General features: G+C 42.4%; 1 protein-coding gene across 6 annotated transcripts in view; it reads right to left on the reverse strand.

Annotated features, from left to right (window-relative positions):
- The window catches only part of FBXL2 (F-box and leucine rich repeat protein 2), a 104,305-nt gene that overhangs the window by 26,174 nt on the left and 51,653 nt on the right, over nucleotides 1–26,478 (reverse strand). For 4 of the 6 annotated variants that reach the window (XM_053262514.1, XM_053262511.1, XM_053262510.1 and 1 more), the window contains exons 2-9: nucleotides 23,482–23,543; nucleotides 19,353–19,407; nucleotides 18,343–18,417; nucleotides 14,578–14,672; nucleotides 5,032–5,100; nucleotides 4,845–4,940; nucleotides 4,469–4,595; nucleotides 4,231–4,305 (exon numbers count right to left, since the gene is read on the reverse strand). In XM_053262514.1, the coding sequence (XP_053118489.1) occupies nucleotides 4,231–4,305; nucleotides 4,469–4,595; nucleotides 4,845–4,940; nucleotides 5,032–5,100; nucleotides 14,578–14,672; nucleotides 18,343–18,417; nucleotides 19,353–19,407; nucleotides 23,482–23,543 (654 nt within the window). Of the gene's footprint in view, nucleotides 1–4,230; nucleotides 4,306–4,468; nucleotides 4,596–4,844; nucleotides 4,941–5,031; nucleotides 5,101–14,577; nucleotides 14,673–17,895; nucleotides 18,022–18,342; nucleotides 18,418–19,352; nucleotides 19,408–22,998; nucleotides 23,044–23,481; nucleotides 23,544–26,478 lie in introns of all 6 variants that reach the window. The other 2 variants (XM_053262515.1, XM_053262516.1) reach the window with 2 other exon arrangements.

The following is a 26,478-nucleotide window of genomic DNA, read 5'->3' on the forward strand; positions in this document are numbered from 1 at the left end:
CAGGTGCATGAGTGCCATGAGGAGCTCGGATAGTCCACCCGTGAGGTCTTGTGCAGGCACAGAACCCAGGCTTATGAATGTCCAATGGATCATGCTACGGATCAGAAAGATACGATGGCACCAGGCACTGACTTCCAAGGAGCTCCAAGAGTACCCCTGACAGGACAGCCAGCACTCTATAAGCGGGCACCAGCCGGCCAAGGAGAGTGCTCCAAGGGTGCCTCTGCTGACAGAGCCAGCACCCTGCTGGTGAGCACCCGAGAGCCAGAGAAAGCATGCCAAGGGTTTCCCTGGCAAGACAGCCAGCACACTGCAGGTGGGCATCTGACTCTCAGTGAGGCAGCCTTAGAGGCCACTAGGATGCCGTCTGGCAGGGTGCTAGCTCTCTCTGGCCAGCTGCTACCTGCTTTCTGGCTCTGCCACCAGGGATGCGCTTTCCCATTATCCCTATCCAAAGGGAGGATACAGAGAATGGTGGCAGCCACACTGCACTCAATGATGGGGGAGCCTCACACAGGTGACACCACCTGGGCCTTAACCCTCCCCCCTGCTGGGGTGACAGCCAGCAGCAGTCCATCCACACACATGGGTGGGCTCCACTGACCAGCCTCCGAGGGAGGTGTCCTAGCAGAGCAGAAGGCAAATGTCTTTCTCACCTTCCTAATCCTGTTAATGATCCTTCCACAGGTTCACCTACAGAAATCTTATGACTTCCTCTAATCAATGCAAGCCTATTACCTGCACTTGTTGGGAATTCATTGTTCATGGGGGATAATTGCAATCTCCGATCTCCATCACATATGGGGTTCAAGAGGCCACCCATATTTGTCAATAGAGGGTAGAAACATGCAGAGCCAGTCAATGTAGCACATGTGCAGCCCTGGACATCTAAGGGCTTCTCACAGACCTCCTACTGCTTAATCTTGGGTGGCTGAACACTACCTGTCCCTCTAAGAAGCTAGATACCAACTGCTCACAGGTCACATAACTAGTTAGCATGCCAGAATCTAGTTCATTATCAGAATTAACTAGACAAATTGCTCCACCAACTATGAACAGCCATGCATCACCACCCACAGAATTGAGAAGGAGCTATTAATCTGTCAGTTCTTTCCATGTCCAGGCCAGGTGACATTTCCTGTAATGAGGCAAATTAAGCTGCAGGCTATACTCCTGGTGGTGCCCTTCCATCCATTCCTTTAAGTTTCAGCTTTACAACCATTGTTCCCCCCGAACCCAAAGACTTTGGTTTCCTGGAAACTGCCTAGTGGATCATGGGAATAATGCTACCAGATTGACAGTCGGTATCATTTATGGTTGAAACCATGATGGTATCTGATCATCTTTGAACCTCAGACTTTCATTCTTGATTAATGAAAACATGATTGACAAATGATTTTGCTCTGGTTCATCTTGTACCAGTCCTAGAATTTCACCTCTAGTGGCACAATATGAATGCCCTTGGCTGTCCCTCTTAATAAAGGTCCCAGTTTAAAAAACCAAGAAAGTAGAACCTATTCCATTATTCCTAAATTGAATATTCTGTCAACTGGCCTGCTCTGAACTCCTAATTTTTCCAAGTAAACTAGCCTACCCCACACAGAGCATCTGTGCACTCTTTGGGGCCAGTGGTTACATCTTTCCCCCCACCTTCTGCCCCAGTTTCCGCTTCTGGGCCCAGCCACCTCTCCTCCCCACTGCCACTTCTGCCCCCCACCCACTTTCTTTCTTCCCTCCTGGGCCTTGCCTCCGTGGCTGGGCCCACCACCACCTCTCACCCACTGCCGCGGCGACCAATCCTCCTGGGTGCGCCTCAGCCAATCAGGCGCATCCGCCATCCAGCCAATCAGCTGGGTTCTGGGACGCACATTCCAAGGCATACCCAAGAGAATTAATAGAATAGATGCTTCTGACCCCCAGGACACGTTAAGAGTATCAAGGGAGCACCAAGGGGCAAGGGCTGGGATATGCGATAGTTCACCCTGAGGCAAAATGCCAGCTCAATCCCAAGATCCAACTATGAGCATTTTAACTGCAGCAAATTTAATACACATTATTGCATCTCAAATTACCATGGTGGCTGGCACCAGATTTGCCCTCCAATTGATCCTTGCTAAAGGATTTAATATGCAATCATTTCAACTGCAAGGTCTCAAAAGAGTCCTGTATTGATACTTTTTGTCACAACCTCACTGGGTTAGGAATGGGTAATTTGTGAAACTGCTGCCTTCCTTGGATGTGGTAGCTATTTTTCAGGCTCCTTCTCCAGAACTGAACCCTGATTCTCCATTACTCACCATGTTAGGCTTAGAAAGTACTATTGAAAGCTGATAGGCAAACATTTGAATATGTCATAGCTGCCACAAGGGCATGTGATCGATTCAAGGTTATCTAGAGTCACCAAAGCAGCTGGGCAAGCCTGGGTTGCATCCATAACTGATTTAATGAGTCATTCGCAGTTTAACTGTAATGCCCATGTGTACTTAGACATGGATGGCTTAATCTTTAAGACAACCGTATGATACTGGCAAGATCAACAAGGTAGCTGTGCTGCTGTTACCTGACAGGCCCAGGTGAGGTACCTGGAAGCCCCACCTCGCCTCTCCCTTCCAGGAGGAGGACACAGGAGGCCACTGCACAGTGGATCAGACAACAGAGCCTTCTACTCCAGGAAGGGCAGGAGGAACAGGAACTTGGGAGCTGTCAAAGGATACATCCACAGCAGCAGGTCAGGGAGTGCAAGCACCATGCACCAACAGGCAAGAGTTCCCTGGCGCTGAAAAATCAGATCGGCCCCAACCATCAGAATGTGCATGGCCTCCCCTGAACAGGTCAGGGAAAGGCCCCCTTGGAATTTGCTCACTCTGGGCACCACATGGGGGGGGGGAGGTATCCACTCCACCTGAAACACTGACCCACAGGCTGGCCCATGGAGGGCCCTTCCCATGGTGGCAACAGAGACCTTGTCTCGATTAAGCAACACAGCAGAGTGTCTGCCACTGTTGAGCATGGGCCATCCCAGCTCTTCCCATTCCCCAGTGGGAGAGAAGAGCCAAGCCATTCCCACCCCTCCCAGCCCTAAGGCATAGTGCCAGGCACAGGGGGCCACTCTAGGGTTCCCAGGACCCAGTGCATGGGACTTCCCACCACAAAACTGACTCCACCCCTTTCCTCCCAAACTGCCAGGGGAGAGAGGGGGCTGCTCATCAATTCAGAGAGAGACCTGGAATCAGTCCACTCACCAGACCCAGACAGGGCTCTACTGGCTGGGTAGGGGTAGCCAGGAAGCTTGGGAGTTCACTGGTGGTTCTCCGAGGGTCCTGAAAACCCAGTTGACAGAAATGTCCACAGGCACTCCCCTGAGTGGGTATGGCTTCCCCCAGAGTCCATCCAGGGACCTGGACAAATCCAAATGAGTGTTTGGGCCTCTGGAACTCCTTCCTTGGTAAGTTAGTCAAATTTGCTCTTATCCAGAGATTTAGAGGTCCACCTCAGAGAGTAGGTCTACCCATTGGCTCCAATGGATGGACCAGGCCTCCTTCCAGGACTTGAGCAGTCAACTTGCCTCGGAGAACAGTTCCACCAATTAGCTCTGACAGTTACACCAGCCCTCTCACCTGCCCTTTCTCCTCAACCTTCCTGGGTGCTCAACCTGTCTTTCCGGCTAGACTCTGAATGTTATTAAATGGGGTGGGGTAAAAAATGTGCACCGTAATGGGGAAAATATGGTATTTAATTTTTTGAACTTGCCTACAAGTGTAATCCTCTCAAAATGACTTTGCCCAGTGAACAATGGGTATCACCTCCTAGTAAATAATATTTTCAGAACAAAGTAGGGGAAACCCATCACTCAAGAGTTGGATACAGATACAAGATGAACAAATCAAAGTGCCGGTGATCCCTCTTGCACCTTCCCTCTCAATCTTCCTTAGCCATATCTTCTTATGGATCTAGGCTTGACTTTTTCTAATTAAAAAAACTATAGGCTGCCTGGATGCAGGAGCCCACTAAAGACTGCCTGCAACAAAGACAGGAAGGCATTTGCCAGGGGGTGGGGGTGGCTTTTCTAAAGCTAGCTCTCCTCCTCCCCTTGAGGGAAGAATCAGCTGTTTTTAGCTGCAAACTCTTATGCATTTCCAGGAGCTCTAGGTGTCCCAAGATCTCAACTGCGCACGCACACTCCATTATGTATGCATTCCAGGAGGATCACGATAAGGATGAAGTACTTACCATACATGACTGCAAGTTTAAAATAACCAGTTCATGGCAGTGAGTCTCAATTTGGTGAAGTGCTTCATCTACTAGCTGTATCAATGAATAGAAAACAAATCAGAAAAAGATTTAGAGATCAGCTGTATGGTAGTGGATGATATATATAAATATTTTCTCACTGTAAGGGAGTTTTCCAAATATCTCAACATAAAATTAACCCATAGAGGTTCAACCTGGCACCTAAGCAGGTCTGTACCTGTGTGCATCCTCTAAGAAATAATGCCTTTAGTCCATTACACCCTTTCACCAGTGCTTCAACACCATCCTTTGTAATTTGATCACACCATGAAAGGTTCAAGAGTTCCAGATTCTGGCAGCCCTCACTGCAAGAAGAAAACAAAGGAAACTTAGAATAATTTTTACAGTGGTAAACCCAAATTAAGCCCATGTTTAACCATTACAGATAACTACCATCCCTTTTCAGAAAAATATTGGGAAAAGACAACATGTGGCAATTTGACATAATTTATACATCAGCAGTACCAGATACAGCCAACACAAATCAGTATCAATATATACATCAATGATAAACTGTATCACATTAGCATATGTTGAGCTGAAAATGACCTTACCTTAAACTCCTCAAAGAGTTGTTTGTGATAGAAATACAAGATGTGAGATCCAGATGTTTTAGCCTAGGGCAGAATTTACTAAGGCTGTAACAAGTACTGTAAAGAAAGGAACACAAAAAATGTCATCAGTGCATTTTTTAAAAATTGCAGTTGCTACACCAAATTATATTTGATACTATTCACTTACCTATCAGTAATTTTTGTGCATCCATTGAGGTTTAGATGTTCAATGTTTCTACAGTTTTGTGCAAATGTTCTGCAAAAAACAAAATAAAATAGCTCACTTTAAGTGGAACATGTTTTTATTGAGAAATATTCTCCCTTCAGGCACTTCTAGTTAATATTTCAGAAAATATCAAAACAGTAATATCAAACAATAATCAAAAACCTATTCTTCGTCCTAATCTGTTCCAAATCTGTAACCAAAACACAAACTATCCGAGGAGCTAAACAGTCCAAGGTGTTGACGCAACGGCGGTCAAACAGAAACTGAAAGAGACACGCCCCAACTGCCAAGGTTAGGGAGAGCACGATCTTGTGCATGGCAGTTAGGGGCGGCACGAGGAGCTAGCTAATCGGTCCGTGAGGTCACTGCGCATGCGCAGAACCCCAATGTTATGAATACAACGGATCACCTCCAGATCATCAGTTACAGATAAGCAACCTGTTTTTCTGTTACAGCCTTGACTCTCAAAATCTATTTGCCAGTTTGCAGCTTATTAATGTCATATTCGTTTTTTAATTACCATGTAATCATATTAAGGAGGAAAGTCCCATTCTACTGAAATTCCCCAAGCAATCAAAAGACGTTAATTACAATAAGAAGTTTCAGTGTTTAAACCAGAACACACATTAAGAGATTAACAGCCGAATCCTACAAAGATTTGAAATAAACGAATTAAGTGTACCCAACTCTGCACAAGTTCACCGTTTTTAAGAGTCCAATTCACAATCCCATTGCCAGGCAGCTCCAAAGGGTACTGCGCTGATGGTTCTGGGTAGCTCCAGCATGCGTGGGAAATTAGCACCCAGTGCCTGCTTTATCCTACCATTGTGTTTTTTACAGTAATGATACTGCAGCTGGGAGAAGCAGTTTCAGCAGCTTCTAGCCAAGACCTCTAGGTCTGCAGTGCTCTGTTCCAGGATTGGAGGCTGTTGAGACTGGTTAACCTGAAACACAAAACCCTGGTTGCTCACCTGTAACTATTGATCTGGTAGAGATCTGTTGACATCCATAAGAATGGGGTTCTGTGACTGCACGAGACCCTCATGGTTGAATGCTGCAGCTTGTTGTGGTGACCAAACTCCTCCTCCATGCCTACAGCATGCTATTTAAAGGCGGGCCAGCAGCACCATGTTCTTCAATTCTTGGATGACCACCATGGAGAACGATCATCTGGAGTCAGATGAGTTCATCATCGAATGAGAATAGCATGCACACGCAATATACACATAGTGGAATTCTACTGCAGAGGGGTGATTCGGGAGGGTCTTATGGATGTTGACGGATTTCTACCAGATCAATAGTTAAAGGTGAGCAACCTGTTTATCTGGATCGAGATCCATCAGATCCATAAGAATGGGTGTTTAGCTAGCTCCCAGTGGAGGAGGGCGCAGTAGTAGCTATTATAACACCCACTTCAAAACCCGAAGCTTGCTTCAGCAGCAGAGCACACACCTATGGTGTAATGCTTGATGAAAGGTAACTCTGAGGACCAATTTGCTGCTTTACAGATGTGTAGAAGGATCTCTCAAAAAAAGTGGGAGGAATGATTTCTTGATTGAGGTGGAATTCAGATACCACTTTAGGTATAAAGTCAGGATCTAAATGCATGAGAACCTTATCAGGATAGATCCTCATGTATGAGGAGTCAATCCTCAAAGTTGTCAGTTCACTAACATGCTTTGCCGTAGTTATGGCCAGAAGGAAAGCAGTCTTTAAAGTTACCAGATTGATGGAAGTAGTGCCCATTGGTTCAAATGGGTTCTGGGTCAGTGCTGAGAGAACCAAGGATATGTTCCATGGTCCTACAGGAGTACGAATAAGTGGGTACACATTCATGAAGCCTTTTAGGAAGGCTCTACTGTCTGGGTGAGTCTTCCTACCACAGCCTGGATGTTTGGAAGAGAGTGCCACCAAATGAATTTTGAGGGACACATTAGCCAGACCCTGCGATTTTAAAGTAGTCAAATAGAGAAGTATGTCCTTAATGGTAGCTTACTTAGGGCGAAAACCATGTGCCTTGGCATAGGTCTTAAAACACAACCATTTGCCAAAGTAATTACACCTGGTGGAAGGCTTTCTACGGTTAAGTAGAATGTTACTCAGAAGTCGATTCACCATGCTGTCAGACCAAGTCTGGGTGTAGGGTATGACCATTGCCGTGTGTCAAAAGATCTAGTTCTTGAGGCAATCTCTGGTACTGGTTCTTTGATAGTCTGAGTACCAGTGGAAACCATGGTTGTCTTGGCTACCATGGAGTCACTAGAATGCAGGATGTTGGAGTGGCCAGGAGATATGCCAACACATAGCTGATTAATGGGCATGGAGGGAACATGTAAGGCATCTCTTGAGACCAGTCCATCTGGAAGGCGTCCCTCAGTGATTGTGGTTTGTGACCCGCCTTTGAACAAAAATGAGTGCACTTCATGTTTTCCGAAATCACAAAAAGGCCTATGGTGGGGATCATCTAGATGTTGAAGAGGGGAGCAATATATTCTATTTTGATCTCTCACTCGTGTTGATGCTGTTGCAGAAACGTGCAACTCAGATCATCCACTAGGGCATTGTCTAGACCTTTTATGTGGATGGCTATTGGGTAAACCTGATGCACCAGTGCCATAGTTGAAGGCTGAGAGCGCAGAGGGTCCATGACACTGTTCCACCCTGACGGTTGATGTAAGCAAGAGCAGTAGTGTTGTCCAACTGCACCTGTACAACTTTGCCTTGCAGAAGTGTTAGTAGGAAGGCTTTCATTGCCTGGAAGACAGCTAGTAACTCCAAGAAGTTGATGTGAAACTGGATCTGTTGTGGTGTCCATTTGCCTTGAATTTCATGGTTCTCATAGTGAGCTCCCCAACCCAGTAGAGACGTATCTGTCGTCAACCAAATTGAGAGAGAAAGAGGCTGAAAAGGAACCCCCTCTAAGAGATTCTGGCCATTTGACCACCACAAAAGCAAATATAGTATCTGAACTGGAATTTCCAGACGCTTGTTCTGACTGTCTAGGTTTGGACAGAAAGCTGACAGAAACCAAAGTTGTAGCTTTCACATCTTCAACTGTGCATAACATACTATTGTGTTGCAGGAAGCCATGACGCCCAAAAGCCATTGAATGAGTTGAGCTGGCTGTGACGGAATACATGGATCAGGTCCCTGATACACTTGTACCGTTCTTTCGGTAAGTAAGCCTTCTTGGTCTCTGTGTTCAAGATTGCTCCACTGTAGTTGATGATTCATACTGGTTTCAGATGTGAATTTTCCCAATTTACTTGACTCCCCAAGTCTTGGAGGAGATCTAAAACATATTGTGTCTGAGAAAGTAACTTTCCTTGATCTTTTGAGGTCAGGAGCCAATCGTCCAAGTACAGGTATATTGCTATACCCTGTGTCCTCAGATGGGCCACCACAACAGCCATACATTTGGTAAATATGTCCTTAGTCATGTCACAGCTGGATTACTGTAACATGCTCTACGTGGGGCTGCCCTTGAAGAATATCCGGAAACTGCAGCTAGTGCAAAATGAGGCAGCTAGGATTTTATCTGGAGCTGCCCAGTGGGAGCACATCACACCCATTTTGAAAGAGCTGCACTGACTACCAGTTTGTTTCTGGGTCCAATTCAAGGTGCTGGTTTTGACCTTTAAAGCCCTTAATGGTTTGGGCTCGGGATACCTGAGGGACCGCCTGCTCCCAAGGTTTACTGCCCGCTTGATGAGGTCATCTGAGGGGGCTCTGCTCTGGGTGCCGACAATGAGGGAGGCCCGGTTGTCGTGCACGCAGGACAGGGCCTTCTCTGTTACTGCCCCCAAACTCTGGAATGCTCTCCCGGTGGCTATTCGCTCCTCGGTCTCCATCACAGCTTTTAGAAAGAGTGTAAAATTGTGGCTTTTTGCCCAGGTATTTATTTGATTCTCTGCTGCTGTTCTTTGTACTCTGCATTGCTTTTATGCTTTTGTTTTAAATTTTTAAATCAGATTTGTTTAATATTTTTCACTTAATATTTTAATTGTGTCTTTCTTACCATCTTGTTTTTAAATTTTGCTGTAAACCACCTTGGGATTGTTTTAATGAAAGGCGGTATATAAATTTAACAATAAATAAATAAATACCTCGGGGCGGTAAAAAGTCCAAAGGGTAAGACCTTGTACTGGTACACTTGTTCTCCTACGGTAAATCTTAAATACTTCCTGTGTTGTTCTCTCATGCTGATATGTAAATATGTGTCTTTCAGATCCAGCGTTGCGAGCCAATTCTCAATAAAGAGGTAAGATCTCCTACAATGCTATCATGTGAAATTTCTTACTTGGATAAGCTTGTTCAGGAAGCATGGGTCCATGATATGGCATATCCCGCCATCCCTCTTTGGGATCTGAAAATGACAGGAGTAAAAACCTTCCCGTCTGTGTGCCCACCGCACGGGGTAATTGCACCCTTTCCCAACAACTCCTTCACTTCTTCCCATAAAGAGAGGGACGGTTGAGTGAACTTTATTCTTGAAAAGTATGGGGTTGTTTTGAATTCTATGGTGTATCCCAAGGATATGATCTTCAGGACCCAGCAGTCTGATGTTATGCGGTGCCATGCAGGGGCATGGCGTGCCAGTCAGATGGAACTGTGAACTCACTGATGGTATGGAATTGAAAGGTTGGTGTAGTTGCTCACTTGCCAAAATGTTAATGTCCCTGAAGTTTGGAATGGGGAGGAGTGTAGAGGATGGTGGGCAATCCTGATCTTCAAAGATGTTTTTGAGGTTCCGCCTGTTGAGTGCATTGGGACTGAGTGCTTCTCCCTTTCCCTTGATAAGGATGCTTATGATTTGGGTGGAATTGCTTGCTGAAATCCCAGTGCTCCTGTTCTCTAAATGCAGGTTTTTGCCTGGAGTAGGAGCAATATTTTGTCCCATATGAAGAAGCTGAAACAGTGGTGGTAAAGATCTTAGCAGTGAACCTGGACTTCTTCAGTTGGTCCACTGTACAGTCAGTCGTTTCACTGAAGAGACCCTTACCATCAAAGGGTAAGCTCTCAATCTTCTCTTTCATATCACTCTGAAGAGAAGTGGAGCGAAGCCATGAATGTCTCCTTAGAGAGACCGCCGCAGTCATGGAGTGAGACTCTGATTCGGCAAGATGTTTTGCTGTGCTCAGCTGTTGCCTAGTGAGTGCTGCCGACTTATTTAAGGTTTGTTGGTACCTCTTTTTAAATTCTACAGGTGACAGTGCCTCTAGGTCATTCTAAAGAGCTTCCCATAGGCCATGATTGTACTTGGCTGTCCAAGCTGAATAACTCCCAATTTAAATTGATAAGCAAGATGTAAAGTAGATCTTCCTCCCTAGGAGATCCAATTTTCTCCCTTCTTTATCTGCAGGAGTCGTGTGGTGTGTCCCAGATTTCACCAAGGTGGCGCAGTCGATGACCAGCGAGTCTGGAGCAGGATGCTTTAGTAGGTAAGTATTGTCCTTTTCCTGTATGCAATACAAACTCTCCAAACGTTTGGAGGTAGGAGTTGATGTATGAATAACCTCCCATGCACACTCTGCTGCCCTGGAGATCGCTGGGAGAACAGGGAGAGCTACAGGTTGGAATGTTTATGACTTGACCATGAAATTATAGACAGGGTCATCTATAGTGGCTAGTTCAGATTTCAGATCGAAACCCAGAGCCTCCGCCATCTCCCTAATGTGTTTGTGGTAGGCCTTCATTTCTTTGTTTGGGAAAGCAAAGGTAGAGGATCCGTCAAATTATCCGGATCATCTGGATCCAATTCAAAGTTGGAGGAACCATGATGGTCCAAAGGTGATCCAGTTGGGAAAGGAGGGATGTACAGGTGAAACTCGGAAAATTAGAATATCGTGCAAAAGTCCATTAATTTCAGTAATGCAAATTAAAAGGTGAAACTGATATATGAGACAGACGCATTACATGCAAAGTGAGATAAGTTAAGCCTTAATTTGTTATAATTGTGATGATCATGGCGTACAGCTCATGAAAACCCCAAATCCACAATCTCAGAAAATTAGAATATTACATGGAACCAAGAAGACAAGGATCGAAGAATAGAACAATATTGGACCTCTGAAAAGTATAAGCATGCATATGTATTCAGTACTTGGTTTGGGCCCCTTTTGCAGCAATTACTGCCTCAATGCGGCGTGGCATGGATGCTATCAGCCTGTGGCACTGACGAGGTATTATGGAAGACCAGGATGCTTCATTAGCGGCCTTCAGCAATTCTGCATTGTTTGGTCTCATGTCTCTCATCCTTCTCTTGGCAATGCCCCATAGATTCTCTATGGGGTCAGGTCAGGCAAGTTTGCTGGCCAATCAAGCACAGTACACTGTATACTTTTCAGAGGTCCGATATTGTTCTATTCTTCAATCCTTGTCTTCTTGGTTCCATGTAATATTCTAATTTTCTGAGATTGTGGATTTGGGGTTTTCATGAGCTGTACGCCATGATCATCACAATTATAACAAATTAAGGCTTGACTTATCTCGCTTTGCATGTAATGCATCTGTCTCATATATCAGTTTCACCTTTTAATTTGCATTACTGAAATTAATGGACTTTTGCACGATATTCTAATTTTCCGAGTTTCACCTGTATGTCTGAGTCTCAGAAGTAGATTTCACCAGAGATGGTGGTTGAGAACGCATTTGAATCCCCACATCCAAGCATGTAAGTTTGGGAGAAGGTGGAGCTGTTTGTGTTGATGTATACACCAGGGTCAAGGTAATGGTTTAAGTAGCCACAGATAATTGAATAAGTGGCCTATGCGGTAAAGCAGGTGCACTTGCATCTGCCAAGGTGTTAATAGTCAAAGAAGAAGAAAGGTGATGGTAAGATTTTGAAGGGGTCGACTTCCATGGTCTTCTCTCTTGATAGTCGTATGGAGCACCAGGAGAGGTGGCTCCTAAGGCAGCCATAGACAGAGTAGATTCCGCTGCTGAAGTCTGTGTAAAACCACAGGAGTGCCAGACAGATGGTTCCTCTAAGTGGACAACATACAGGGTGCCAGAAGATGGTTGATCTACTATGAGAACAGGAACAGATCCTGTTGGTGTAGTCATTCCATCAGCACTTGATGGTGAAAAACCTTTTAATGAGGACATCCAAGGAATGCTGGAAGATGAATCAAGGATTGACAGCAACATTCTTGCAGTGGAGGGACCCAATCCTGCACTTCTGTTCGAATCTTCTTCTTTGTCAACATCAAACATAGGCATTGGCATCTTACATTGAGGTAAGACCTGTCTCAATGCCAATAGCACAGGTGTGTGTAGTGCCGATATTGAACCTGGAAAATGAGGAGTGGGAGTCTCCGGCGTCAATGGAACATCTCAATATCGATCAGCATCTATCTCAGCATTGATCAGTTGAAGGAGCCAAGGAATCAATCAGTGATGGAGCTGGTGACAGAGATCGAGCCCTCAATGTCAATTGCGTTGGTGTCCGGATGGCATAAACAGGTTGCTTACCTGTAACAGATGATCTGGTAGTGGTTCCATACATTCCATACATTGTAAACTGCCCAGAGACGAAAGTTTGGGATGGTGTACAAATCTGATAGATAGTGGGTTCTGCGCCTGCGCAGATCAGCTTCGGGCAGAATTTGTTAGCTCCTCGCGACGCCTGCAACCGCCGATTGCACGTGACTGCAGTACCCTCTAGTGGCGGTTGGGCGTCTCTTTACTCAGTTTCTTGATGACCACCATAGCGATCAGACCTCGGAATAGCTGGTTCCTCGGAATATCGGATTTCAGTTTGATTTCAGTTTGTGTCTCTATTAAAACCCTCTGACTACTTGCTAACGGACTTTGACTATTCTTTGGCTAACCCTTTGGTTTCGGTGCTATTTCTGACTCTCTCCTGATGACATCTGGATTTGGACTTTGACGAATTCTGCCTGAAGCTGATCTGCACAGGCGCAAAACCCACTACTTATGAATGTTGGAACCACTACCCAGATCGAAAGGTGGCTTGGTAGATTTCTTCGATATCGAGGGAGTTGATGGTCAAGGGTCAATATCGAGGATCACTTTCGATTTTGAGGGTCGTACATCCGATGACAGCTGTTGTAGTGCCAACAGTGACGGTATACAATCTTTAGTTAGGTCTATAGTCTTAGACTTCTTTGGTCTTGGGGGCAGAGGGCTAGTCTCCAAGGCTGACTGCTTGGTCTTTGATTTTGAATGTTTCAATGCCGAGCCTAAATCCAAAGGCGGTTAAGAGCGTCTAAAAGTTGTGGATGTCAAAGTTGATGCCAATGGTCTTAAAAAACTTTGGTGTTGAGATTGTCTTAGATGGTGATTTCAACATCAGTGTTGAAGGGCAGGGTTCGCCTGGAGTCAAGGGGCTTAACACCTCATCATATGGTGGCACAAAGTCTCAGAGCCTGATTTATGTGCATCTGTTTTGAGAAAGACAAGCATATTTTCCAAGCAGACACATTGTGCTCTTCTCCAAGGCAGATGAGACACAAATCATGGAGGTCTTTAGAGGGGAGTTTAGCTTTGCATCCCACGCACCTCTTAAAGCTCCATTGTTGTTGTTTTTAGATGAACTCATGATCAGCAAAAAACCTTTCTGAAGAACTTTCCAAGAGGAGCGACAGACCAAGTTCTGAACGCAATGGCAGTTGGAAAAGAACTGAGGAACATGGCACTGACCCTCCTTTAAATAGCACACTGTAGGCATGGAGGCGGGGCTCAGTCACCACAACGAGCTGTAGTATTCTACCACAAGGGTCTCACACAGGCGCAGAACGCCATTCTTATGGATTTCAAAAGATCTCGATCCAGATCCTGGGAACAAGGAAACATTAGTGCACTGCCCAAAGCACTCACTGTAGCAGAATCACTGCTTATAGAGACACTCTAGGCAATGCATCTCTCGCTGCCTAGACAGTTTTGCACAGCAATGGCAGGCTTTTCTCAGTGACTGACCCACACGGGGTTCAGAGCACAGCTGCACTAGCTGTGCAGTTCAACTGCACTCAGAGTTTAGACTGGATGAGAGGCCAGGGAAAGACAAGGAACATAGGAAGCTGCCATATACTGAGTCAGAACACTGGTCTATCTAGCTCAATATTGTCTTCACAGACTGGCAGTGGCTTCTCCAAGGTTGCAGGCAGGAATCTTTCTCAGCCCTATCTTGGAGAAGCCAGAGAGGGAACTTGAAACCTTCTGCTCTTCCCAGAGTAGCTCCATCCCCTGAGGGGAATATCTTACAATGCTCACACTTCTAGTCACACTTCACTTCTAGTCTCCCTTTCATATGCAACCAGGGTGGACCCTGCTTAGCTAAGGGGACAAGTCATGCTTGCTACCACAAGACCAGCTCTCCTTTCTCTCAAGGAAGACTGCATGTGTTGCTCACTGCCACAGAGTGTCACCTCTGCTCTTCTGTCACACTGAAGGTTGTGACTGAAGAATAGGCATTTACATATACAATATGTATCATACACATCAGGTATATGCATAAAGCTGCTAATATTTTAAGCTAATACTTACTTCAAAGAGGAGTCTCCAACCCCAAGGCAGCCTCTCAGACTTAGTTGTCTCAGGAATCCACCACATCTTTTGGAAATATTTTCTAATACCCGGCCCTTAAACAGATGAAACAAATGTCAACTTCATATCTAATCAGATGGATTTCAAGATGAGGTCCATGCCAGGAAGCAAACTGTCTAAAACAGACAAGAAAAAGAAAACATGTTTCTTGTTGAAGACCTGATTCTTCAGGAATTCTGGAAAGAACCATAAAAGAACCCAGCAAAATTACTACTTTTTAAAAAACAGAGATTTCTTAAAATAAAATATAAAAGTATATGATTGCTAAGCACCCCACATATCTGAAAGTTTTAGATCTGGAAAATGTTTACCAAATATTACTGAGAATCAGTGACACAGAAATGGCTTGCTAAATCACAGTTATTTTAAGTCACATACTTCCCTCTTCATCAGTATTCCATTCTAGAGTTCTACACTTCTAGAATTTAGTTCCAGTATTAATTCTTCATCAGTTTTGTTGACTTAATTGCATGCACTCTGGAATTGTGACCATTAAGAATGCTTTTCAGAGAAGAAAGCTTTCCATTAAGTCTATTCTGAGGATTTCACTTGGCCTATATGAGTCATTGAAGTCTCCTCCAGCCCCAGTTTTCATTTTGTAAACTATTTGCAAATGCTAGCTGTAGAATGTTTATAATAAGGATGAAGGGGGGAAACAACCCCATCACACATACATTAACCAAATGAAATGAACTAAATCAGCTCAGCTTAAGGTCTTTAGCCACCAGTAAGTAAAAGAGACAGTCTTTCTTATCTGCCATACACCCTTTTGAAAGCCTAAATGGTCAGATCTACAGCTTCTAAAATGGATGTGGGGTGAGAAGAAGCAGCTGCTGAGGGCCTCCCCTCTACCCTGGCCAGCACCATTCTCTTCCTCATGGAAGGAGGAGAAAGTGGTAAGAGTGTGGAGATGGAGAAGCCACTGCAGAAGCAGTGGTGGCAGCTGGCAGGAATGCCTGCATGAATTGTGCCCTGCTGGGATGAGGAGAGGGAAGAGGCAGTAGCAAGGGGCAGGCAAATTGTGGTGCTTGCAGCAGTGGAGGGGAGCAAGGTGGCAGTGCCTGTCACACCTGACATATGAGATGTCCACCCCATTGCACCTCATAAGATGGCTGGCCCTGAACTGAATTATTTTTGTTTCAGATTCTTCATATGCCATAGTTTGTCCCTGCTACCCAGAAGACTGGAGAACATAAACTAAGAAGTTGTTTCATCTCTGACAGAAAATTGAGCTTTATTTTTTCATATCCGTTACAAAAATAGGTTACTATATCAACATGTAAAAAAATTTACATTCCCTATAGGGATCCTTACCCTGATGGACATACTTTCCACATATGGAGGGAACATATATTCACAATAAATTTTCTACCTGTACCAGCTTTTCTGATATAATATGCTTTAAGTGAACTTCTGCAATAAGATAACCTAAGATCTTTTTACCCTGAAGACTGTAAATTGAAACACATTGGGCATGCCATCAACTTTCTATTTCCGAGCATCATTGTGAAGCAGGTGGATCGGATACTTCCAGTTAATTCCAGTAAACGGGGGCAACAGAGTGGCAGGGAGGTACGCTGCCACCCCATGGACTTTGCCAAAAAGGAGTAATGTTGGGGTGAAAGCAGTGGGAGGGGTAAGTGAACCCTCCTACACCCTTAAAGCAGCACCCTCCACCTTCGGTGGAATCACCTGCTGTTTGAACCGGTTCAGAGGCTCATAAAGGCCCTCTGAACCAATTCTGTGCACATCCCTAGGCCACCCCATGGACTTTGCCAAAAAAGGAGTAATGGTGGGGGGAAAGCGGCGAGAGGGGTAAGTGAACTCTCCTCCACCCTTAAAGCAGCACCCTCTGCCTTCGAACCAGTGGTATCACCTGCTGTTTGAACTGGTTCAGAGGCTCATAAAGGCCCTCTGAACCAATTCCGTGTACATCCCTAGGCTGAATGTATGTATGTTCAAAGGTATACTAAATGAGTATGTTCCCTCCATATGTGGGTATAATATCCATGTCAGAAAAGATCCCCAAGAGCTCAATAAAACCTAGTGTCCCCTCCCCCACTGTCCCAGCAAGTGCAGGCACTCTGGAATGTCCAGAAGGGGTTATGAGAACCAAACATAGATCTTTCACTCTTCATACTAGCCCACTGTACTGCCTGCCCATTTGCAGGCCTGGAAGAGAGAAACCCTCTAAAGATCCCTCTCTATATAGATCAGGTCTGCTCAACTTCAGCCCTCTCGCTGTTTTTGGACTACAACTCCCATAATCCCCAGGCACAGTGGCCAATAGCCAGGGATTACGGGAGTTGTAGGCCAACATCTGCAGGAGGGCCAAAGTTGATCAGGCCTGATATAAATGGGAAAGGACAATATCCCATGTGAATAAACTCTTTGTTATATGGTTAAAACTCAAAGTATAGTTATAATCTAGCGTGCCCACCTATCTGCAGTAGAAATACCTTTGATGCACTAGATGATTTTTGTTAAGGGGTCTGTTTCTGAAAATGAATTACTATATGGTATTAAAATGGATGGGCTGAATAGTTAACATCTTGTGTTATTATACAGAAAAATTGTGGCCAACATGCAGTACACAATATCACGTGTGATACTCAAGCAACTAAAATTAGGCTTCCTCTTTCTTCCCTTAGCCCCTTGACTGGTAAAAAAAAGCAGAGAAAGAACCACTACAGCAACAGATTGGTAGTCTATGTGCACAGAGAGCCACATAATATCCTACTATGCTGAAGATACAAGTGTGTTATGAAGAGTGTGGAGTGTGTGTGTTACAAGAGGAATGAAGACAAACACGAATAATATATAGGAATAGAAAAGATTTGAGGAGAGAAGTTATTACGCAGCCTGCAGCTGCACAGGACAGAAAGAACTGGGGTAGGGTTATCCCCATCAGGCTCGAGTGGGCATGTTTTTTAATCTATTAGCAAATCAAAGCTGTCCTGCCTCAGAGCTCGTGAGGGATATAACCCATGGAGATGTCCTTGACCCCAGCAACTGAGAAAGAAGGCCTTAAAGGAACTATGAACAGGCAGATGGTGAAAGTTCAGGACACTGTTTGAAGCAACCTAATGCTTGTGGTTTTTTTAAAAAATCTGGCATTTATAAACTATAGTTACAGATCCAGTCTACCAACTGAAGTTGGTGGACACCAATAGGAAACCACTGTCTGATCTCAAAAAGGTATTTATATAGGGAGTGGAAAAAACAAATAAAGTTTGGGTATAAAAAGTGTATTCTCACCTTTAGGTGCAATTCTCTATAGTCAACCTTTTGAGAAAGCTGCCTGCCCCAGTGCATGTGTTCTGTGCACAAAGAAATCATTCTTCATTATCATCAGTCCCATGCTTCATACAAGTTTGTGACAAACTAAAAAAAGGTAACCAAACCAAGTTGATTCTATGATGTGTTGCAGAAGGTCCAAAGAGGCTTCAAATAATTCCCTGCTGCTCTTAAAAGCTATTAACAAGTTTCAAATACAAGCACAACCAATAGTATTAGAATGGTACTAAAAGTATGTTTTATCTTCCAGAATCTTACAGTGCAATACTATGGACATTTACTCAGAAGTAAGTCCCACTTTGTCCAATAGTACTTACTCCTGGGAAAGTCTGTATAAGATCATAGTCTTAGTTTCATGTTATGTGCATATTGCTTTTAACAATCGTGAAGAACAACAATATTACTAACCTCTACATCTGTTTGAAAGTTGAAAAGATCTATTCTTTGCCAGTTACTTCCATCCAGGGCCAAGACATTCCAGGACTAAGATACAGAAAATACATAATATACACTTAAGTCATATGAAGACAATAACCATAGGTTTTTCCCCCTATACTTGCCTCTCAAAGGTATGATAAAGGCATTTAAAAAATTAGAACCAAGTTTTTTCATGCTAAACATGATCAGATTATGAATACAGTCTACTAATAATTGAACTGGGTAAAGCAGGATTTAAAATTTTAAGGTCCACATTTTTGGGCGAGAGCTCTTGGCATACAGGAAAATTGACTAACACATTAGGGTAGGAAGAAAGAATTTCTACATTATAGTATAAGAAGAAAGAATCCTAAATTTTTAAAACAAGTTCTTGTATTGATTGGTGTGGTTATAATGGCTATGAGCTAAGCCCTGGTTCAAAGCTCATTTAGCCGTAAATTCACTAGGAAGCCATAGGGAAGAAACAATTCTCTTAGACTGAAACCTGCCCCCTCTGTAATATTTCTTTGGGGGGTAATACTGCAGGGGTGGCATTTAGACAGCATTCAAACTGAGCTAATATTTAGAAATGTGGTTCTTAAATATTTGCACATGAAACAAAGATTTTTAAAGTACAAAATATTTATCAGCAACTGTATTACAAAACCTTGAATAGTAAATGCCACATGCTACAAAATGTGATCTTGTTTGAAGGGATGGGCTTCCAATATCTCTCTTCAAGAAAAAATGTCTACAAGTATATCTTCCTTTTATTTATTTATTTATTTATTTATTTATTTATTTATTTAATCAGTCAATTAAATTAATTAATTACATTAATATACCACCTCATCCAAACGGTTCTCTATACTATATCCCTGAGAAAATAGACTGGGAGTATAAAATTCAATCCAATTAAAGTGAAAAACCACTTACACTGGCTTTTTGGGGGGGGGGAGGGGGGTAACAACAAACATTATAAAGCAAATACTTAGCTATACCTTAGAAACTTGTGCACATCGACACAAAGTAATTATGTCCAAGAAGGAAAATATTCTACAAGAAAACAGGAAAGAAAAAAATAAAAACATGTTTTTCAGTAAATCAGTCAAGCATACTTCTGTAAACGCAATACCTCAAGTTTAAGAACATATGAATTATTATATACTGGGTCAGATCTGGGCTCAAATCTCACGATGTGGGTCGCTCTTACTATTTACCACAAAAAATGCTCTAAAGCACTATTGTAAGTTCTCACATAGTCAAAATCAATAATTGTTACACAGGAAAGTGTATTACAGAAAGATGTGAAAAATATGAGATACAGATGTATTCCATACAATGGAATACATTGAGCTTCTAGCCTAAATCATCTTGCTTTCTGTCCTCATAGGGGACAGCAAAGGGCTTTTGCATGCATTTAAGAATGAAAATATCACAGCTGGGGAAGAGCTTACTGGTTCTAAAACAAGACAGGAATGTTCTGCCCAGCTGTGTCTCCACGTGGTTAAGACAGGGCGTGACAAATCCCAGACACCAGGGAGTCATGGTACCTAGAAATGTAACCATGGTGTGCAGGGTGGATTTGATTTAAATCAAACTGATTTAAATCACGATGTAAATCATGATGTAAATCACTAGCAGGGTGGATAAAAATAATAAAAATCCGATTTAAATAAAAAAAATCCAATTTAAATAAAAAAAATCAGATTTTTTTATTTAAATTGGATTTTTTTGATTTAAATCAGATTTTTTTTATTTTTATCCACCCTGCTAGTGATTTAAATCGTGATTTACATCATGATTTAAATCAGTTTGATTTAAATCAAATCCACCCTGATGGTGTGTAACCTCAGATATTCAGAGGCAGATATAATTTGTCCCAGGAAGTTCTGTTTATGTTCTAAGTATGTTACTTGTAAAGGAGATAAAGAGAAGCCCATTTATTCTCCCTCTTCACAATGCATATCACTGAGTCTAGTAATTTTGTCAGGTTTCCATAGTCCAGCTCCTACATTTTTGGGAAAGTTCCTAGATCCAAATAAAATTTATCAAGGCCTGAGTTCATTAAAGACCTTGCTGCAAAACTCAATATGTAGGGATAAAACACAACACGAGAGCCTTAATTTGCCACATTTTCAATCCTATCATTGGGCATTTATTCTATCTTCAGTCCTTTGGTGGAACAATGAGTTTCAGTTTCAGCCATGCCTTAGGCACAGCTTGAAAGTTTTTTTTTTTATCCCATTGAAATCTTGGCAGGTGCTGAGTTCATTATTTGTTCATGTATCTAGGTCATTACCGGTGTTTAAAGCCACAAGGCATATATATGGATAATTTTGGGTTCTATATATGGTTTCAATCCTTTCTTGCATGAAAAGCTGAAATTGTAGGAGAATCCCTGTTTGAAGATGACTTGTAAATCTTTTTATTGGGCTAATTGGACCTCCCACAACATTATTACATTAGATCAAGGGATCTCTTCTGGAGCTGTTTTTAAATCCTTTGAAATTTTGAGAACTGAGTTTGATTTATCTCTAAATGCTAGTTGGTAGTTTATTCAGCTAAAACATTTATCATCACGGTTTTTTGGTCGTGATGCAATTGCAACTTCTGAAACTCCATTTCTGTTATTCGACCGGGAACATTTATTGGATGCACCTAAGCCTGTAACCTTGCTCCATCAGAAGCGTGAAGACACTGATAAGATTATATCTGAGATCTTTGGAACAATGATCTTGAATACCTTATTTTATTAAACCAATGGTGTAGCTTTGAAAGCAGTGAAACATGCCTCTTTGGATCTTAAAATGAGGCTAATACAGCAAAAATATTCCACATTTATTGGACACCTCAGAGAATGTTTAACAAGGGCTGGTTGGAGGTGTAATTTGTATGAGGGGAACACATACACATATGGTTTGGTCCTGTCTGGTTATTGTACCATTCTGGCTTGAAATCCATAAGCTTGTTAACACGACTCTGCAGCAATCATTGCCTGTCAAAGACATTCATGTTTTGTTGGGATACATTCCCAGCATATGGAATCTAGCATTACATCAAGAATTGTGGATTCTTCATGCTTGGAGGGTCACCAAAAGGATAATAATACAGCACTGGAAGTACAAATTTACTCCTGAATTGCAACTTTCGACAACTGATATATATGTGTTCCCTGTCAGCATTTGAACTGGGCTTTTTCCGACAGAAAGGTAAAGAAGAGGAATTTTCAGAAATTGGTCAAATTTTAATGACTTGTGTTGATGTTTTTAAAAGAGATATATCTACTTGACTACTGCAATGCACTCTATGCAGGGCTGCCTTTCTATGTAGTCCAGAAGCTGCAGTTGGTACAGAATGCAGCAGCCAGGTTGGTCTCTGGGTCATCTTGGAGAGACCATATCACTCCAGTATTGGAAGAGCTACACCGGCTGCCGATAAGTTTCTGGGCAAAATACAAGGTGCCGGTTATAACCTATAAAGCCCTAAACACTTTAGGCCTTGGGTAGTTAAAAGAACGTCTTCTTTGCCATGAACCCCACCACCCATTGAGATCACTAAGAGACATTCATCTGCAGTTGCCACCAGCTAGTCTGGTGGCTGCTCAGGGACGAGCCTTCTCCATTACTGCTCAAAGGCTTTGGAATGAACTCCCTGGTGAAATTAGAGCCTCCCCATTTCTGACAACTTTTTAAAAAGGCAGTTAAGACACATCTGTTCACCCAGGCTTTTAATTAGCAATAGCACTAGCACTTACATTTTTATACTGCTCTATAGCCAGAGCTCTCTGAGCGGTTTACAATGATTTAGCATACTGCCCCCAACATTCTGGGTACTCATTTTACCGACCTCGGAAGGATGGAAGGCTGAGTCAACCCTGAGCCCTTGGTCAGGATCGAACTTGTAACCTTCTGGTTACAGGGTGGCAGTTTTACCACTGCGCCACCAGGCACAGTGGTACTGTTTTAATAGTTTTAAACATTGTTTAATAGTTTTAAATATTGTTTTAAATTTAAAATTACTGCAATTTTTTAACCTTTTTATTTTTTTTTACTGCCCAGAGATATAAGTTTTGGGCAGTATACAAATATGTCAAATAAATTAAATATCCTTAGAAGAAGGTGGTTCCCCCCTTCCCCCTTTTCTTCTTGGTAGGTTGTATTTTATCATGTTAAAGTTAAAATTTTTCTTATTATTATTCTCTTTTTCAGTTATTCTTGCTTATGTCATAGGCACTGCTATAATCCTATTGAAATAAAAGGAAATTGGAGTGGGGGGACATAAGAACACAAGAACAGCCCTGCTGGACCATCCCAAGGCCCATCTAGTCCAGCATCCTGTTTCACACAGAGAAACTTGAGAGCCTAGTTATTACATTGGCCTTGTCAAGCTATATTGGGCTGAAGGAGGAACAGAACTGTTTGTATTGCCACTGCTGTGCGTAAAATCAAACCAAAAGCAGCATGCCTCTTTACAAAAACTGCAAAGAAACTTATGGCAAGTGAGCAGAATTTGATCTGGAGAGAGGACCCTTGTGACCCTGCAGTCTGCTCTTGAATCACAGTCAACAGAGATTCAAACATTACATCTCCACCAGCCACAGACACAATACAGAATGTTATGAGTACAAGTGAGCTTAGCTAGTACCTGTGGACTGAAAGCCAACACCATCATGACACAGGATAATTTAGACTGGGGAAAACCATATGAGAGGGAGTATTAAACATTTCTTTTAAGCATGTGGAGTCACTCACAATTCTCTTGCATTATATCAGTTTGGGCCATGACTGGACAGTTCTCAGTTAGTTGTTACATAACTTTGGTTACCAAGATAATTCTCTTCTGTACTTCCTCAGTAGACATAAGACATCCTGTATTTACCAAAGCTTCCCACTTGATGTTTTCACAGATAGTTACCAAGCAGAATATACCATCAATATAAAATTTACTGTTTTCTAATTGAATTGTAATTTTTAAAAATTATCCCCAAATTACATATTGATTCATTTTGTACCAAATGCAATTAAAACTAAGCCTATATTAACCATTCTAAATCTCATACTTCAGCCAAGGCAGTTTATTCTATGAGCAATAATAAGTTTCAAATTATAAATTGTAATCTAAAATTACCTTAGAAGAAGTTCTTTGGGTAACTTTTTATTAATAAGGGCTTCATCATCATTTGAGAAAGCCTAAAAACAAAAACAAAAACAGTTTGAAGGAATTTTAAAGGAATTGAAAGAATATGTGTTTTGTCTAATTTGTTTAAAGGGAAATCCAAAGGACAGCTTCAAGCAGGCTGGAAATAATGGTATAAATCTTCAAGAAAAAATATTGGCCGACATCTGGACTAACTTACTCCCAAGCAATCCTACAGGAATTGAATAGTCAAAGTAACTCCCGGGTAGTACCATTGAGTGACTTAGTCTGGATGCCAGACACTGAATTTAAAGTTTCCCATTTTGAAATTAATGCATTTCTTCACAGGGTGGGTTAATTTCAAATCAAGACTTACATCAACAACAAAAAAGTTGATTTACTTCACATTTCCCACTAATACTTCTTAAACAAACTCTGGTCACTAAAATATGTTAATTTACAACTCAATAGAGCTTTCAAATTTAAAACATATAGGAGGGTATACCTTTTTCTAATTTTTATATAGCTTGATTTTTACCAATTTAGGAAATACTACACATTACCAAGGTTTTTATGTAACTGATATGTAAATGATATCTTTACTCATTACCTGTGTCAAGTAACAGATGCAGCAATATTAATGTTCCTAACATTACCAACAGTAAAAATGTTAAGTAGTAAATCACATGCACACCAACAAAACAACACTTTTAGTTTATTAAACAAAATAATCTCAAGTGTTACATATATTGTTCACATTTGTAAATGCAGAAGTCTGAGTTGCCTAGGCTGTCCTTGAAACGTGTTATTGTTCTTGGCAGACATGTTGTACAACACTCAATGTGGTTGATTCTGAACTGCCCATGCCACTGCGGGGATTTTAAAGCAAGAACAGGGCTCATCTAAAGCTCATTTAAAGCAAGAACAGGGCTCATTAACCCCTGCTAACTTGGCAAAGAGGCACCTTTAAACGTGGTGATTCTCTTTATTTAGGGGGAGTATAACTGGTCCTATCCACTCCCCAGCACAGTACCTCCAGTGACTGTTGCTGGTGTCTATCTAATGTTTCTTTTTAGATTGTGAGCCCTTTGGGGACAGGGATCCATCTCATTTATTTATTATTTTTATGTGTAAACCACCCTGAGCCATTTTTGGAAGGATGGTATAGAAACTGAATGAATAAATAAATAAATCTGCTCCTACCTAAAATTGCACAATCTACCATAGAACCTACCTATGATAGCTAGGGTAGCCAAGTGCACATTGCCAAAAAAAAAAAAAAGGAGGACAAAGGATAAAACAATGTATAAATGGAAGTTTAGAGATGATTACTGTTAATTTAAATAGAAATACAATACAGCTCACCATAGTGGAGAATACTATGACCAAGTAACCTGTGTACCTGATTAGTCTGCTATCCAGGTGCTAACTGCTCTCAAAGTTCTTAATCTTGAATTCACTCCAAACAGCTTTCTGTTTGTCTCCCCTTGTATTGTTCCTGGCTAGCTTTAACAGCCCTTCTTCCAACTACAAGTAGCTCTAGATACACTGGGGCTGTTCAGGAATCCAGCCTTCACAGCCAACTGAACAACTGGTATGTGCATGCATGTGAGAGAGCTATATACATATACAGCATGCACTGCATATATTAAATACATTAAAATATGCACTGTGACAAAATATGTTCTGCATACAAAATTCAAAACAATTTTTAATGAAGGTAAGTTAGCTCTTGGTTTGATTTTTTAGCTAGTGTCCAACTCATCAACTTAGCTCCATCAATATAAGCTGACGGGGTGTAGGGAGCTCGCCGGCAGCTGTGAAGATTTTGATTGGTGGACCCGCCCCTGTGGTGATGGCCACACCCCTACATATGACAATATATGCAAGGGGCATGGTCACCAGTAGCAAGACAGGCATGCTGCGCTCATCTGTTTGCTGCACTCAGCGCTTCATCCACGCACCGTTGGGATAGGGGCAAATGTGTTCTTTCTCTGCTCACCCAACCAAACTCCAATGGTGCATGAACGAAGCACCCAGTGCAGCGGGCAAAAGGGCAATGCACCCAGTGTGGAGAGAGTGTGGGTGGATGAGCAACTCCAGTGCTCCCCAAAGGTGTGGGGGGAAGCAGGAGTGAGTCTCTGGAGGCCCTGGAAGTGCACAGTGTGGCCACATGCCTGTTAGCTGGCATAACTATCTGTCTTTTGACATTATTCACAGGCTATTTCATAACACAGGAAGAGTGCTGGATAAAATGTAAGATGCAGAAGACTGGAAACATCTCTGCACTGTATTCAAAACAAAGAAGGAAGAAGTGAAGCAATTTACTACATTTACAATCTGAATTGAGTTGAATTGTTGAGTACTGTAAATTTTGACTTTTTAGCTTCTCCAACATCTTGTCAGTTTAGGCGCTAACCAGACCATTGCCATTGAAAAGGAGATCCTCAATCCTTTTTCTGATGTCTGGTAATGAGGAAGAACAGAACCAGGCATGACAACTCAACACCACTGTCCACACCAGATTCTTAGATTCACAGTCCAGTGAATGGTTCATATTCCGAATCAGTTGTTCGCCAGATCCTCTGACTTAGCACAAAGTCAGAAAATACTTCTTTAAATCTTCCAGACAGAAGTAAAGGTGTCCTCGTAACTGCTCCCAAAGGGAATGTTAGAATTTTGACGTATATTACATAAAGTTGGCAATACAGATAGAAAGAGATGAAGTGGAATTAAAATCTCTTTCCCAGAGAGTCCAGTTTATGACTCTACTTGTCCACCGGTGCTGAGGGTCTGCAACTGGTATGGCCGAGCACTATAAGTATGCACTATCAAATATGGCCGAGCACTATAGAGGTAAGGACGAGGTAAAAGTACACTCCTCCACCTGCAGGCTATACATATTTTCAAATCTCCCAGAGGTAGATTTGAAAACAGAAGGAGGCTTAATGCGAATTTGCTTGGCTGTTTAAACCAAATATGGCAGCA

The sequence above is a fragment of the Hemicordylus capensis genome, chromosome 6 (genome assembly GCF_027244095.1).
Source record: "Hemicordylus capensis ecotype Gifberg chromosome 6, rHemCap1.1.pri, whole genome shotgun sequence".
Classification (NCBI taxonomy): Eukaryota; Metazoa; Chordata; class Lepidosauria; order Squamata; family Cordylidae; genus Hemicordylus; species Hemicordylus capensis.